Raw genomic sequence first — 15,702 nt, 5'->3', positions numbered from 1 at the left:
CCATGGTCAGCCACAGCTGCTGTGCTGGGGCACTGTCTGGTACTCTTCCGGCCTTGGTGGGCAACACAGCCACAAGAAGCCCCACCTCAGGAGCCCAGGGAGGGAGGGAGGATGAGCTCAGGGGTTGCAGGTCAAGTCCATCTCCCACCCCTATTTATCACATCATCCCAGGCAGGAGCTCTCCCCTCTAAGGCCCTTGGTGCCCTTGTCAGTAAAACATGATAATATTTTCCATGTAGGGGTGCACAGAGGAAGAAATGAAACTTTGTGTGTCACGAGAAAGAGCAGACTCTGAAGCCCAGTGGTCTGGGTTTGAATCCCAGCTCTGTGGCTTAAAGGCTGTGTGACCTTGGGCAAGTAACCCAGCCTCTCTTTGTTTCCTAGGTCTGGCATGTTTGAAAAACATCCAGTGTGGACTAAGCAAGGAGCCTTAGAGAGGTCAGAGAGGCAATGCAGGCTTTGCAGAACTTTAAGGCCCATGTGTGGACTTTGGCTTCGACCCTGAATGAGATGGGGAAGGTGGGGAATGAGCCGGGAAGACCATGGGTTAAGGCTCTTGCTTCAACTACAGCACTACGGGGCCCGTAGAGAGGAAGGCCAGAGTAGATGGCTGAGACCAATCAGGAGGCCACAGCACCAGGGAGGGGCAGTGGTGGCCCAGACCAGGGCAGTGATCGGAGGAAAGAGCAGCCAGGTTCAGAATCTCTGTAGAAATAGCTGGCAGGGTTATAAACAAGACTGAGAAAAAGGCTGGAGAGGCCCCTGAAAAGGCCAGAATCCTGTGAACTGGAGGAAGGAGAAATGGGTGAGGACAGTTAATGAGGCAGGCCTGAATCCCAGAGCTGGAAAAAAGGCCACTGAATTGGGCCTAGCGGGGCTCAAGCCAGGGGCTCCCCTCCTCCTTCCACTTTTAGCCCATATTTGTGTGCATTTGCAGACACCCATATCTGAGTGTGACAAACTCCCCAGTCCCCTGCCTGCTGACTTCAGGCCAAGCTCCAGCTGGCACCTGCCGCATGCCATCTCCAAGGCCCAGAGATGGTATGAGGAATGGACAATCAGACCAGTGCCCCTCCCGGCGGCTCCTTTCCCCTTTCTCTTGGCCCCACCCGGAGCTCCCAGTCCCTGGCTGCAGCTGATGAGCCCTCCATGACCCCTTAATGAGTGCCTGGGTTCGATCTCATCTTGGTGCCCCACTGAACAACCTCATTAGGGGCCTTTTGGCAAGTTGGCCGCTTGACATGGGCAAAGGCCAGGCAGAGATAAGCCAAGAGGCTTCACTCCACTTAAAGACATAAGCTCTAATTAATAAGAATATTATCATTAAGTGACATTTATGGAGCACATTAATGTGTGCTAGGCCCTGAACTAAGCATTTTACGTGCGTCACTTCACCAAAACCTCTGACAGGGGGTAATGGCCAGGGCCATGGACTTGGGGCGGACTATCTGGGTTCAAACCTCCGCCCTGTGCTTACTGGGCACCTTACTCCACCTACCACAGCTCAGTCTCCTCATCTGTAAATGACGGCAATAGAGTTCCTATCTTACAAATTGTGAGGATTCAATAACTTAACCCGGGTAAAGCACTTAAAGAAGTGTTTGGCACACAGGAGATGCTAATATGCTTATGCCTTGCAGTTAAACGGAATTAAATCAATGGCAGCCTCCTGGGGCAGAAAAAGGTCCCTGGAAGTGCGAAAAGATGGAGAACAGTGGACTTAAACCAGAAATCTCTCAGGGAGTTGGTGGAGATGCTCCCGAGAGTTGGGGGCAACCCCCCAGGGATCCCTCATTCTCTCCACAGGGGCAGGCCTCTGAATAACAGGATTCTGGCTTATGGAGCAGAAATGTTCAAATTTGGGTCCCGAGCTGAATTTCAAGACTGTGAGGGAGAGGCTGAATTCTTTCAGCTCCAGACAAAATGAGTGTTGTGCAAACATGCGAGGAACACAGGTCGGCTGGGGCAGGGCTGGGCGGACAAGGAACCTAGGTCATCTCTCTAGGGAGGACCTGTTCTTAGCCTCAGTTGATAGAGATCAAGTTCGCAGACAGGAGATAATGTGTCCAGATTTGAATCCAGAGGTCATCTCCTAGGTCATCTGTCTAGGGAGGGCCTGTTCTTAGCCTCAGTTGATAGAGACAAAGTTTGCAGACAGGAGACAATATGTCCAGATTTGAATCCAGATCCGCTGGCCTTCAAAGTCCCTGCCCTTAAATGCTGGTCCTAAGAGAGGAGCTGCTGTGAGCCCTTGAGGTCTGGGTAGGAAGGGAAGAACCTTCCTCGCTGGGGAACAGGGGGACCCTCTGACCCCCTAGCATCTCTGAGAGCTGAGGCAGGAAGTGTGTTCTCACTTGGAAGATGCACAGATTTGGGCCCAGAGTGGGGGAGCCACTTTTCTGTGACTCCTAGCAGGTTATGACCCTGATGATGTAGTAAAACCTTAGGGGTCAGAGAGCCTTGGGTTCAATTCTTGATCTGCTATTAATTTGTGTGACCTTGGACAACTGTCTTGTCTGAGCCCATTCCCTCCTCAGTAAAATGCAGAGAGCATATCCTCCTCTTCCAAGCATGGAGGAATTCAATGAGCTGATAAAGCCCAGCCCAGCTCTAGGAGATGCTCAACAAATGGTACTGGCATCTCATGTGGGCACATCACCTGCTATAGGTTCTCAGCTAAGTCAAAAGACAGGAGCCAGGCACGGTGGCTCATGCCTGTAATCCCAGCACTTTGGGAGGCCAAGCTGGGTGGATCACTTGAGGTCAGGAGTTCGAGACCAGCCTGGCCAACATGGTGAAACCCCATCTCTGCTAAAAATACAAAAATTAGCTGGACGTGGTGGCATGTGCTTGTAATCCCAGCTACTCGGGAGGCTGAGGCAGGAGAATGGCGTGAACCCGGGAGGCGGAGCTTGCAGTGAGCCGAGATCGTGCCACTGCACTCCAGCCTGGGTGACAGAGCAAGACTCTATCTCAAAAGAAAAAAAAAAAAAGACTGATTCAGCCCTGGGAACTACCTTCATGCACGTATGTGGGTGGGTGCGGAGAGCACGCTCAGGCCTGGCTCACCTGACACCAGGAGGACAAGACTCAGAGGCCCAGAAAGCTCAGGAGTTGGTCTGCGGGTCTCCAGCTCAGTGCTGAGGCCTCCATGTCCCTACAGCCTCACTTCTGGCCTGGAGCTGGCTTGATTCCCACAGGGAGACAGAAGGAACAGTGACCCTGGAATTCCCCAGGGGCCTCTGGGTGGCGCTGTGGACCCCACTCAAATCCCAGGGAGAGAGGGCTCTTCTCTATGGACTTACCTGCCATAGTATAAGATGGTTTCAGGCTTGATGGCTCCGTCTAGGTGGACATGCAGTTCTACCTGCAAGGGGGCAGAGGGAAGAGAGAGAGAAAGGGAGAGAGAGAACAAACACCTATGAGTTCGCGAAGGACCTTTCAGAGCTTAATGTTAACATTAATCATGATAACCATTAGCCACCATTTTACTGGCCGGCTGCTGACCCCATACACTTCAGTAAACTCTGTACTGCACTATCTCGTTTAATCCACTCCTGGGATATGGGTTCAGCTGTTATCTCAATCTCTTTCACAATTGAGGACACTGAGGTTCAGAGGGGTTAAATATCTCATCCAAGGCCACACAGCTTGCAAGTAATAGAAGCAGGAGCCCAACCCAGCATCTTTGTTCTTAATCGCAGCTGGTGAGTGGCAGAGGCGGAATTCTAACCCAAGCCCAATTCCAAAGCTTGTGCTCCAGGTCACGTAGGCAGCTCCCACTCTCAGCCAACTAAATAAACTACTTTAACAAAAGGGATTGACCCAGATGTCCCAAACTAGGAAAGAGCCACAGCATATATCAAAATTCAGGATCCATTTTCTTTTTCTTTTTTTGAGATGGATGGAGTCTCGCTCTGTCTCCCAGGCTGGAGTGCAGTAACTCGATCTCCGCTCACTGCAACCTCCACCTCCTGGGTTCAAGCAATTCTTGTGCCTCAGCCTCCTGAGTAGCTGGGACTATAGGCAGGTGCCACCACGCCCAGCTAATTTTTGTATTTTTAGTAGAGATGGGATTTCACCATGTTGCTCAGGCTAGTCTCGAACTCCTGACCTCAGGTGATCCACCCACCTCAGCCTCCCAAAGTGCTGGGATTACAGGTATGTGCCACCGCAACCGACCCAGGCTCCATTTTCAAAAGCAGATGCTACTCCGGCATAGCCTATCAGGAATCAATATTAAGCAACAGAAGATCTTTCTAGTACTCCAGAGTTTAAGAGTAGGGTCCTTGGAGGTAGCCCATCTGGCTTGACTCCCAGTTCTGTTGTGTGACCTCAGACAAGACACTTGACCTCTCTGAGCCTCAGTTTCTTCAACTGAAAAACAATGGACTATTATGCCTGTCCAAGAAAAATTGTAAGGCTGAAAAAGGGCAGTGTAGGTGGACATGGATAGCCCAGAGGAAACAGCCCCCGCCACTCAGTCAGGGTGTTTACCACGAGCTGTTAGGAGAAGCACAACCAGCAGTGGGAGACGGTGGGGAAAGGGACTTTGCTGTTCCTGCTGTTCCTGTTCCAAATGATGGAAGCTTTCCCCCTAGCCAAGGGGAGATCCAGAAAACTCTCAGCTGACATCTCATGCTGGGGTGGGGAGCATGGAGAGCTGGATAAGAAAGTTGGCTGCCCTGGCTCAGGAAGGAACAGCCAAGGAGCTGCTGGCCCAAGGGCGTCTAGGAGCACATACATGAGCTGCCTCCTGCAGAGGAAACCCAACCCAGGCCCATGGGAGGCCAGCAGGGAACAGAGACACCAGAGGTCCCATCAGCAGGACCTCAGAGTCATCAGATCTCTCCTGAGGTCATCCAGCTGGCAAGAGACAGAGTGGTCTTCACACCCAGTCTCAGGGCCAACTTAGTTGTTGAATTCCCTGACAAAATGAGTTCAGTTCCCACCCAGCCAAATGTTTGTTTCTTGGGTTCTCAAAATATGCTCAGCATTGGGAATACTGAAGCTTATAGCCCAGGGAACGGCCAACCAGCTGTGTGACCTCAAGCAAGGGACCTCACCTCTCTGAGCCTGTTTTCTATCCTTAACCCTCACAGGGCTATGGAGAGGGCCCAGCCAGAGAGCTGGAGTCGCACTGTATAGAGCATCATGCGGTTAGAACTGGAATCTTGGCTCCTCCGCTCACTCCCTGCTTGACCCTGAGAAAGTCACTTCACTTCCTGTGCCTCGACATCCTCATCTGTTAAATGGGGAGAATGACAGCCCTTCCTTCTAGGCTTCGTGAGGGTTAACTGTATTAGTATGCAGGGAGTTCTTGGCACACAGCGAATGCTAAATAGTTGTCAACTAAAAGTCAATGAAGGCTGGGCATGGGGGCTCACGCCTGTAACCCAACCGCTTTGGGAGGCCGAGGTGGGTGGATCACCTGAGGCCAGGAGTTTGAGACCAGCCTGGCCAACATGGTGAAACCCCATCTCTACTAAAAATACAAAAAATTAGCTGGGTGTGGTGGTACACACCTGTAATCCCAGCTACTTGGGAGGCTGAGACAGGAGAATCACCTGAACCCGGAAGTCAAGGAAGGCCTGGGCTCCTGCTGGATGGTAGATTGTAGAGTTAAACAGAAGGGTCCAAGTCCTGTTCCTAGGGCTTGTACAGGCCCCAGAGTGGGAGAGGCATTAAGCAAATGTCACATGGGAAAATGTACAGTCACAAACCAAGACGACTCCTTGGGAAGTACAAACACAGTCCTATGACAGAGGGTAACAAACAACAGAAGTGAACACATCTAGAGGGCCAACAATGAGCCTGAGCGAAAAGCTAGAGGATAGAGAGGAACCTGCAACGCAAGGCAGGGGTGCGGAGGGAGGCGGGAAGAAAATTCCAGGCAGAGGGAACAGCATGTGCAAGGCCCCATGGCAGGAGAAAAAGGGGTGTATGAAAGGGATTAAATAGAGGTTCAGAGAAGGCAGGGTTCATGGTACTGGAGAGGCTGCAGGACAGGACCACCCAGGCAGGGCTCTGCGGGCCATGAGGAGTCAGGCTTTATCTGGAAAGCACACAGAAGCCATTGCAGGGTTGGCAGCTGGTTAGAGAAAGAGGATGGCTCACCCCAAGCCAGTTAGAGGCTACTGCAACCATTTGAAAGATGACGGTGGCTTGGACCAGGGTTGTGAGGTGCATAGAGGAAAAACAGGTGGATAGAAAGAGATGCCAAGGCTCACACTCCAGGTTAGGCCTGGGTGAGGAGCAATTCCTGCAGTGTGAGACAGAGAACTCTGGAAGAGAAGACCAAGTCCTGAGCTCCCTCCAGGAGGGAGGATGCGGGGGAGGGAGGCATGACTGGTTTGGTCTTAGTTATGTTAAACTGGAGACGCCTTTTGTTTTTTGTTTTTTTAAGACAGAGTTTCGCTCTGTTGCCCAGGCTGGAGTGCAGTGGCTCCAGCTCGGCTCACGGCAACCTCTACCTCCCGGGTTCAAGTGATTCTCCTGCCTCAGCCTCCCGAGTAGTTGGGACTACAAGCACCCACCACCATGCCCAGCTAATTTTTGTATTTTTAGTAGAGATGGGGTTTCACCATATTGGCCAGGCTGGTCTTGAACTCCTGACCTCAAGTGATCTGCCCACCTTGGCCTCCCAAAGTGCTGGGGTTACAGGTGTGAACCACCATACCCAGCCAACTGGAGATGCCTTTGAGATATCCAAAGGTAAATGGAGGAAGCCAATGGGATACAAAAATCTAGAGCTGGCCTGAGAAGCCCAAGCTGGGAATGTAGGTAGGAGTGTGGGTGAGTGCAGAAGCTGTGGGCTTGAAGGAGCTCACCTAGGGAGAGAACATCAAGGGAGGTAAGGAAAAGGCCTAGGATGAAGCTTTGACCAGTGCAAGCACTTAGTGGCTTTACGGAGGAGGCTGAGCCTACAGAACCGTGGCCAGAGAGGTGGGAGGGTGTGTGGTATGCAGAGGGCTGGGCCATCAGATGTCAAGGAGGAGCAAGCAACGGTTCACAGGGTTAGCATAGTGGGCTGAATGGTGGCCCCCACAAAGCTGTCTACATGCTAATCCTAATCCCCAGAACCTGTAAATATTACCTTATATGGGTCGGGCACGGTGGCTCGTGCCTGTAATCCCAACACTTTGGGAGGCTGACGTGGGTGGATCACTTGAGGTTAGGAGTTCAAGACCAGCCTGGCCAACATGGTGAAATCCCCTCTCTATTAAAAATACAAAAATCAGCCAGGCATGGTGGCATGCACCTGTAGTCCCAGCTACTCAGGAGGCTGAGGTAGGAGAATCATTTGAACCTGGGAGGCGGAGGTTGCAGTGAGCAGAGATTGAGCCACTGCACTCCAGCCTGGGCAACAGAGCAAGACTCCCTCTCAAAAAAGAAATATTACCTTATGGCGGGTGGATCACCTGAGGTCAAGAGTTCGAGGCCAGCCTGGCCAACATGGTGAAACCCTGTGTCTACTAAAAATACAAAAGTTAACTGGGCATGGTGGTGGGTACCTATAATCCCAGCTACTCCGGAGGCTGAGGCAGGAGAATTGCTTGAACCTGAGGGGCGGAGATTCCAGTGAGCCGAGATTACGTCAATTCACTCCAACCTGGGTGAAAGTGCAAAACTCCATCTCAAAAAAAAAAAAAATTACCTTATATGGCAAAGTGTGATTATTAAACATCTTGACAGGAAGAGTTTATCCTGGATTATCTGGTTGGGCCCTAGATGCAATCACATGTATCCTTATAAGACAGAAGCAGAGAGCTTTAAGAGAAACACACACAAGAGGAAGCAGCAACGTGACCTCAGACGCAGAGACTGGAATGATGCGGCCACAAGCCAAGGAATGCCTGGAGTCGCCAGCAGCCAGAAGAGGCAAGGAGTGGATTCCCCCGAGAGCCTTCAGAGGGCATGTGGCTCTGATGATATCTTGATGTTGGACTTCTGGCCCCCAGAACTGCCAGGGCACACGTTTCTGTTGGTTGAAGCCACGCAGGGTGTGGCAACTTGTCACCGCAGCCACAGGAAACTCACATGGTCAGGCCCTGCTGGAGGTCACAGGATGGAAGGGCAGAAACATGTCCGTCGGGCTAAAAGTGCAGGCACTGGGGGCTTCAGAGGAGTAGTTCTCAACCCCGGCTGCAAGTTAGGAGCACGGGAAGTTCTGGCCAGTTCCCAAGGCCTCAGCCCCATCTGAGGTCAATTAAAGAAAAATCCTTCGTGGCAGGCCCAGGTGGAGGATTTTTTTTTAAAAACCTGTAGTCAAGATTAGGAACCACTGCCCTAGAGGAACCGTTCTAGAGGCCTGAGTGAGGGTAGAATCCGCATGGGAATAAGGTAAGAAAGAAGTGGAGGTAAGAAGAGGAAGCAGGTTTAGACTACTCTTTCACAATTTTGCCCCTAAAGGAACTAGCGGCCTTGGAGGGGGCAGGATGTGCATGTGGGTCAAGAGAATGGCAGGCTTTTTCAAAGGGGAATGTCTTGGGCAAGTTTAAACACTCATGGGGATGATTGAGGCTGAGCGAAAGGAGTTGCATGAGGTTACTGGGAAGGTAGGAGGAAGTCAGAAGGTCAAACCAGGCCTGGCCTTGGAGCTCCTGAGAACAGGAGGATCAGGCAGTGAATGGGGGCAGTAGTCACATCCCCCTGTGGGTGGGACTGGTGGGGGGAGGTCTGCATGGCTACTTTTGGCTAAAGTATTTATTTATTTACTTGGGTTTTTTGTTGTTGTTGTTGTTGTTTTTTGAGATGGAGTCTGGCTCTGTTGCCCAGGCTGGAGTGCAGCAGCAAGATCTCAGCTCATCGCAGCCTCTGCCTCCGAGGTTCAAGGGATTCTCGTGCCTCAGCCTCCCAAGTAGCTGGGACTACAGGCGCCCGCCACCATGCCCGGCTAATTTTTGTACTTTTAGTAGAGACAGTGTTTCACCATGTTGGCCAGGCTGGTTTTGAACTCCTGACCTCAGGTGATCCACCCACCTAGGCCTCCCAAAGTGTTAGGATTACAGGCGTGAGCTGCCTTACCCCACCTGGCAAAAGTATTTAAATGCCAATTCAAGAGCCCACCTCCCAGCTCTGCTTTACTCTGGCACAACAATTGGCAATGTTCAGAGTGGAATCTTCCCATCTGCCTGGGGCCCTGAGTGATCCAAGGAGCCTAAACCTCACTGGAGGCCCCGGAGGGACAAGCAGTATGAGGTCAACTTGGGTCTCTGCAGGCCCCTCAGACCTGGGGGCTGTTTGTTACCGCAGCAGCACAAGGTAGCCTCTCCTGCCTGAGAATGAGCAAACACACCTTTCTGAACTCAGCTTTGCAAACTGTGATAAGAAGCAGAACCAAGTGCTATGAGATAAAGAAAAATCACACCGGGGTGGGGGCAATTTAGAAAGTGTGTTGGGAAAAGATCACTTAAAGAAGGAGTTCGCCAGGGAGAAGAAAGAAGGAAGGAGAGGGAGAATGGCTCCAGGAAGGGGAGCTGCGTGTGCTTAGTGTCTGAATCAGGAAGCGGGCGGGGAGTTGGCGAGAGTGCAGAGTGAGGTTAGTGGTGAGAAATGAGGCCAGGGCAAAGTGGAGAGGGGGCAGGGAGATTGCAGAGGCCGAAGCAAAGGGTTTTCCACCCAAGTGTGTTAAATCGGAGAGTCCCCTTTAAAAAAACCTTTCCCGGCTGCTGTGCGGAGGACAGGATGGCAGGAAGCCAGAACAGAAGACCAGCTACTGCTGGAGGGAAGATCTGATTGGGATTTGAATAACATACGGAAGTACTCAAGGCAGCATCAGAGACAGTGGGTGCTCAGTGGAGCAGGAGCCAGACGGTGCCGGGGTGCAGAAGCTGGGGGTTCAGGGAGCCGGGCAGGAGGCAGGAGCGCCTCTGGGAAGGGGGAAAGCAGAGCCAGCTGCCCACCATGACCAGTGGCACTCATCCCTTCTCACGGCTGCCTGAGAAGAGGCCCAGGTGTGGAGCAGAGGCAGGAAGCCACCTCCACAGGTGGCTCAAGCTCAGGCAGGCCTCCTACTGAATTTTCTAGAAAACTGCCACACACCATGGGAAGTCTGTCAGCCTATTGCAGATGACAATGACAATGGGATGGGGACCCCGCTTTCCTGTCCCCTTTCAGGGAAAAGGGTCAGCAGTGGCCTCGAACTTTTGAGTATCTACTATGTGCTAGACCATCTATATGCATTATCTTATTTCATCCTTACAACCAGCAAGGTAGAGAGTTCACTCCCATTTTACTGATGAAGAAACTGAGGTTCAAAGAAGTACCCCAAAACAGTCAGCGATGGAGTCAGAATTTGAACCCTCGTCTGATTCTTGAGCTCCTAACCACTCTACTGTACTGCCTCTGTGGGCCAAGCCTCAGACATCAATAATACAGAAATAATAATAATGATAAAGCAGCTACCTACTGTTTTCAGACCCTTTATCTCATTTAATCTTAATCCCTAGGCAATGTACATATCGGCCCATGTTACAGATGGGGAAATGGACTTGCCAGGCTAAGCCCGGAGAAATTCAGTGGCCTGTGCAGGGTTATACAAATTGATGGTGGTAGAGCTGGGGTGGAACTCAAGTCCCTCTGCCTCAGCCCAAGCCCTGCCCACAGGCCACACCCTCTCCCTGGCACTCATGCCGAGACCGTACCTGGCCTCCTGACCTCTCCAGAGGGGAATCTCACGCCCCTTCCCACTGCCTTTGCTCTCTGCAAGGCTGACTCACAGCCAGCCCAGCATCTGTCCGAACAGCAGGAAATCCTCCCAGCGCTGATGTGAACAGGAAGCATCCTCAGTTACCAACAAATATTTACTAAGCCCCACTATGTGCCAGGCACCGTGGAGGCCCTCGGGAAATGCACTAAGTCCCTGCTCTCAAGAGATGCGTGCCAGAGAGGTCCAGGGCGGTGGGTTCACTTACCCAAGGTCACTCAGTGTGTCGGTGGCAGAGCTACCATGAGGACCCAAGTCTTGGACTCCTGGGCCAGATACTCCCAGATCTGACTCATGTTTCCATGTTCCCAACTGCTGGAGGGCGAGCACGGCCGTCTACCTCCAAGGCAAACCCAGTCAGATTAGTTCTCCCTGGCGAGCCTTGGGGACAACTAATCTGACTGGGTTTGCCTTGGAGGTAGACGGCCCTGCTCACCCTCCAGCAGCTGGGTTCGCCTCCCAAACACATCGCTCTGTTTTGTTTTCATCTGACTTCTCGGGTTCATGTATGTAACATGTCTGTCTCCCTCATGAGCCATTTGCTGAGAGGGGGGACCTTGTCTGTGTCATCATGTCATGTCCTCAGCACCTCGCACAGCACCTGGTGCTCTCTATGTGTTCAATGACCGCACCGTTATTTCCTCGTCTCCCTGTCCCATGTCAGCAATGCTGGGTGTTCTCCCTGCAACAACAAAGGGGCTGACCTGCCCCCATGGGACCTGGCAGAACCCACACAGGGCCAGAGGAGCCAGGGCTGCCTGGTCAGCTCACAGAACCTGAGCACCGTGGCCAGAACCCAGATGAGCCACAGGTGCCCACTGCCAGCCGAATGTCCCCTCCCTCCCTAGCCCTGCTTTTGGTGATGAGCTGGGCAGTGCCAGGGTCAGTGACTTATGCCACTGTGGCCTCTCAACTGACTTTTAGTGTGAGGCCAGGAGACAGAGCAGCCCTGGGCTGATAAACTGTTTCAGCTCCACTTCCTCCAGGTAGCCCTCTATGCTCAGCCTCGTCTAGGCTCCGCCAGCTCCGAGATACACAGTGGAAGGGACTGAGCAGTCCCCACAGTGTCTCCTGCTGACGGGGCCTGACAGCTCTGCTGCTCAGAGGTTTCACAGGAGGCAAGGTGTGTCTTCCACCTGGGGAAATTCCTGTGGAGCCACAGCATAGGGACTCAGCACACTTAAACTCGTTTTAAAGGCAACAAGACTGAGGCTCAGAGAGTGGGAAGACCTTGAGTTAGAAAGTCTAATGCACACCACAGCCAGGAAGCTATTTGACTCTAAACCGGGAGGTCTTAGGAGCAGCACGCTTCCTTCATACCACATAGCAAGGTGCTGGGTCACTGATGCTAACATCTAAACAGGGGCCAGGTGCGGTGGCTCACTCTTGAAATCCCAGCACTTTGGGAGGCTGAGGCGGGTGGATCACTTGAGGCCAGGAGTTTGAGACCTCCTCTTCACAGAGGTGGAAGGGAGGACCAGCGAGGGCAAGTGGATCCCAAGTCCCAGCTACTCAGGAGGCTGAGGCAGGAGGATCGCATGAACCCAGGAGGCAGAGGTTGTGAGCCAAAATCGTGCCACTGCACTCCAGCTTGGGTGACAGAGTGAGACTCCAGCTCAAAAAAAAAAAAAAAAAAAAAAAGTCACTGAAGGCACCTGGTACCCAGGACTACTTTGAGGACAGCCATTGTTATGGCCAACATGGTGAAACCCTGTCCCTACTAAAAACACAAAAATTAGTCAGGCGTGGTGGTGCACACCTGTAATCCCAACTACTTGGGAGACTGAGGCAGAAGAATCGCTTGAACCTGGGAGGCAGAGGTTGTAGTGAGCCGAGATTGCACCACTGCACTCCAGCCTGGGCGACAGAGTGAGACTCTGTCTCAAAAGTCCAAGCAGGACCATTACCAACCATGATGATGATGCTGACCAATGGCAGCTATTGCTGTAGCACCTGCTCTGAGCCAGGCCTGCACTTGGTGTTTGAGAGGTGGGTATGGGTATAATTCTCATTTTAGAGAGGGGAAACTGAGGCACCGTGAAGTTAAATGACTCATTCAAGCTCCTCTAGCTGGAAAGTGGGAAATCAGGACTCAGACCCAGACAGCCTGACCCCGGCTGGTGTCCAAGTTCAAATTCCTGGCTGTTCTAGCTCCCTGGTCACTAGGAGTGCAGAGGTTATCCCAACAACTGCTCTGGGGCCTGAGAACACTAAGGGCTGAGGGCAAGCCTACCCCCAACACTTTGGGTAAATACAGATTCCAACCTCACTCTGCCCCCACAGCCTGCTCTTCTCCACCACCCCACCCAGACCATGGTCCTACTCCCTTGCCCCACCCCAGGGGGTACCATAGGGACCCCTTCAAGACACCTGAGCAGGTGGACAAGTCTCTCCTGGATCACAGGGCCCCCAGCCACCCAGGTCAAGTCCACCCAGAGGTTGAGTGCAGGATTGGGAAGCTGCCTGGCCTCCCCTGCCTCCCTGTGTGACCACAGACCACTTCCTCTCTCTGATCCTCCCTTCCTCCTCTGAAGCAAAAGGCTTCAATGAAACTCAGTCTCCTTTGCTCCCCTCCCCCACCAACTGCCATGTGAGTGAAAATGGGTAAGGCAGGCTCTTCCTAGGGACATTTTTGTTTTAACAGGTGGCTCTGGTAACTGAAAGCCACTGAAGCCCAAAGAAGTGCAGCTGGTGGGTTTTGTGTCAGGAAGACAAAAAGGAGGAGGGAGGAGAGTGGAGGGAGATTCCGCAGCTGGAGAGGCCTCCCAGAGTCTACTGCAACCCCCACTCCAGTCCCCAGGAAGGAAACACACCCCTGAGGGCCTGCTGTTACCAGCCAGGCACTGTACAAAAACCAATCAGCATGTCAGTTTCCCCAAGAACCCCAAGATCTTGGTTTTGTCACCCCATTTTACAGAGGGGGAAGCTGAGGTTCAGGAGTTGTCTACCTGAGGTGCCCTAGCTGCTAAGCAGCAGGCAGAAATTCAACCCCAGTACATCTGAAGCCCGGGGCTAACGCACTGGCCCACACTGCCACCCCGATTCTAACTCTTCCCCCCACACTGCCCCCCTTTTTTTGCATAAGGTGGGATTGGCAAATGAGCAAAGCAATGAACAACTTCTACTTGAGTGCAGGCAGATCTGGGTTCCAGTCTAGATCTGCTGCTTGCTGGCTGTGTGACTTTGGCAAGTTCCCTCCCCTCTCTGAGTCTCGGTTTCCTCATAATAAGTGAAGTTAATAATAGGACAGGACCTTCCTCAGAGGGCTGACATAAACATTAAATGAGTCACTGTATGCAAAGCAGGACAGTGCCTCGTGCAGAGTAGACATTTAAATATGAGACAGAAAAGGCACATTGCTGATTTAGCCCCAATTCCCCTCTGCATCAGAGAGGGACAGTTTAGAAACTGCTGTCCCTTGGCGGGGTGCAGTGGCTCACGCCTGTAATCTCAGCACTTTGGGAGGCCGAGGTGGGCGGATCACCTGAGATCAGGAGTTCGAGACCAGCCTGGCCAACAAGGAGAAACCCCGTCTCTACTAAAAATACAAAAAATTAGCCGGGCATGGTGGTGCATGCCTGTAATTCCAGCTACTCGGGAGGCTGAGGCAGAAGAATCACTTGAACCTGGGAGGCAGAGGTTGCAGTGAGCCAAGATCGTGCTGTTGCACTCCAGCCTGGGCAACAAGAGCGAAACTCTGTCTAAAAAAAAAAAAAAAAAAGAAAAAAAGAAAGAAACTGCTGTCCCAGCCTGTACCGGTTCACTCGCCAGTCTACAGCTTCAAGGCTCTCAGATTTTGTGTAGCCCTGGCAAGTCCCTCCACTCTCTAAGCCTCAGTTTCTTCATCTGTAAATGGGGATGAAGACCCATGCCTTGACAAGTCATCCAGAGGATTCCACTCGCCGGGCACAGTGGCTCACACCTGTAATCCCAGCACTTTGGGAAGCCGAGGTGGGAGGATCACCTGAGATCAGGAGTTCAAGACCAGCTGGCTAACATGGTGAAACCCTGTCTTTACTAAAAATACAAAAATTAGCCGGGTGTGGTGGCGGACGCCTGTAATCCCAGCTACTCCGGAGGCTGAGGCAGAAGAATGGCTTGAACTCGGGAGGTGGAGGTTGTAGTGAGCCAGGATCACACCACTGCACTCCAGCCTGGGCAATAGAGTGAGACTCTGTGGTGCATGCCTGTAGTCCCAGCTACTTGGGAGGCTGAGGCAGGAGGTTGCAGTGACCCAAAATCTTGCCACTGCACTCCAGCTTGGGCGATACAGTGAGATTCTGGCAAAAAAAAAAAAAAAAAAGTCACTGAAGGCACCTGGTACCCAGGACCACTTCAAGGACAGCCATTGTTATGATTATTATAACAACAGGCATGTGATCAGCACTGGCCTCCAGGATGCAGAATGCCTGAGTGCCTGGTGCCACCTGTGAACATAGGCTGATAAGGGCCACCCCTCCAACCCCGCTTTCCACTTCCTCCAGTGCCCAGCAGGTGTTCAGTCAAACCAGGTGGGGGTATGGGAGGTACACCCGACAGGGAAAACTTGACTTGGGCATCCCCTGACAATGACCCTGCGTGGCAGGCACATTTGAATGTGTGTTCAGAGTTCTGAGAGAAGGAATCCAGGAGTGGCCAACCTGGAGATCCCTTCCTTATCTATGAGGAACATCTGAGCCCCACCCCATTCCCATGGGACACTGACCATATAGGGGTATAGGGACCGAGGCCCTTTGTTTTGGGTTAAATGAAGGTTACTAGGTGGAGGTGGTTGGGGGAAGGTGTTAAATGAAAATGCTATATAAACTGCAATGATTTGCCAGTGGTTGCGGTTCTTCTGCTCAGCCTGCCGCCACTGGACTCTCTTCCCTGTGTGTAAGCCCCCAGTAAAACCCCATATCTTGTTTGCTACCTCTTCCAAAGAAGGTAGCCTCTTGAACCTGGTGCTATCTCCATTGGAGTCAATAGGGATCCCGCACAACAGAAGGCAGCTG

The 15,702-nt window shown here is 52.2% G+C and overlaps 1 protein-coding gene across 3 annotated transcripts in view; it reads right to left on the bottom strand.

Moving 5' to 3' along the window:
- ADA (adenosine deaminase) overlaps positions 1-15,702 on the bottom strand; it is a 32,483-nt gene that overhangs the window by 13,766 nt on the left and 3,015 nt on the right. For all 3 annotated transcript variants that reach the window (XM_030825588.1, XM_003253610.4, XM_012511825.2), the window contains exon 2: positions 3,306-3,367. Coding sequence is in view for 2 of the 3 variants with exons in the window: in XM_003253610.4 (XP_003253658.1) it covers positions 3,306-3,367 (62 nt within the window). In the remaining variant the exon portion in view is untranslated. The remainder of the gene's footprint in view (positions 1-3,305; positions 3,368-15,702) is intronic.

The sequence above is a fragment of the Nomascus leucogenys genome, chromosome 13 (genome assembly GCF_006542625.1).
Source record: "Nomascus leucogenys isolate Asia chromosome 13, Asia_NLE_v1, whole genome shotgun sequence".
Lineage (NCBI taxonomy): Eukaryota > Metazoa > Chordata > Mammalia > Primates > Hylobatidae > Nomascus > Nomascus leucogenys.
This window is presented reverse-complemented; position numbering and strand designations above follow the sequence as displayed.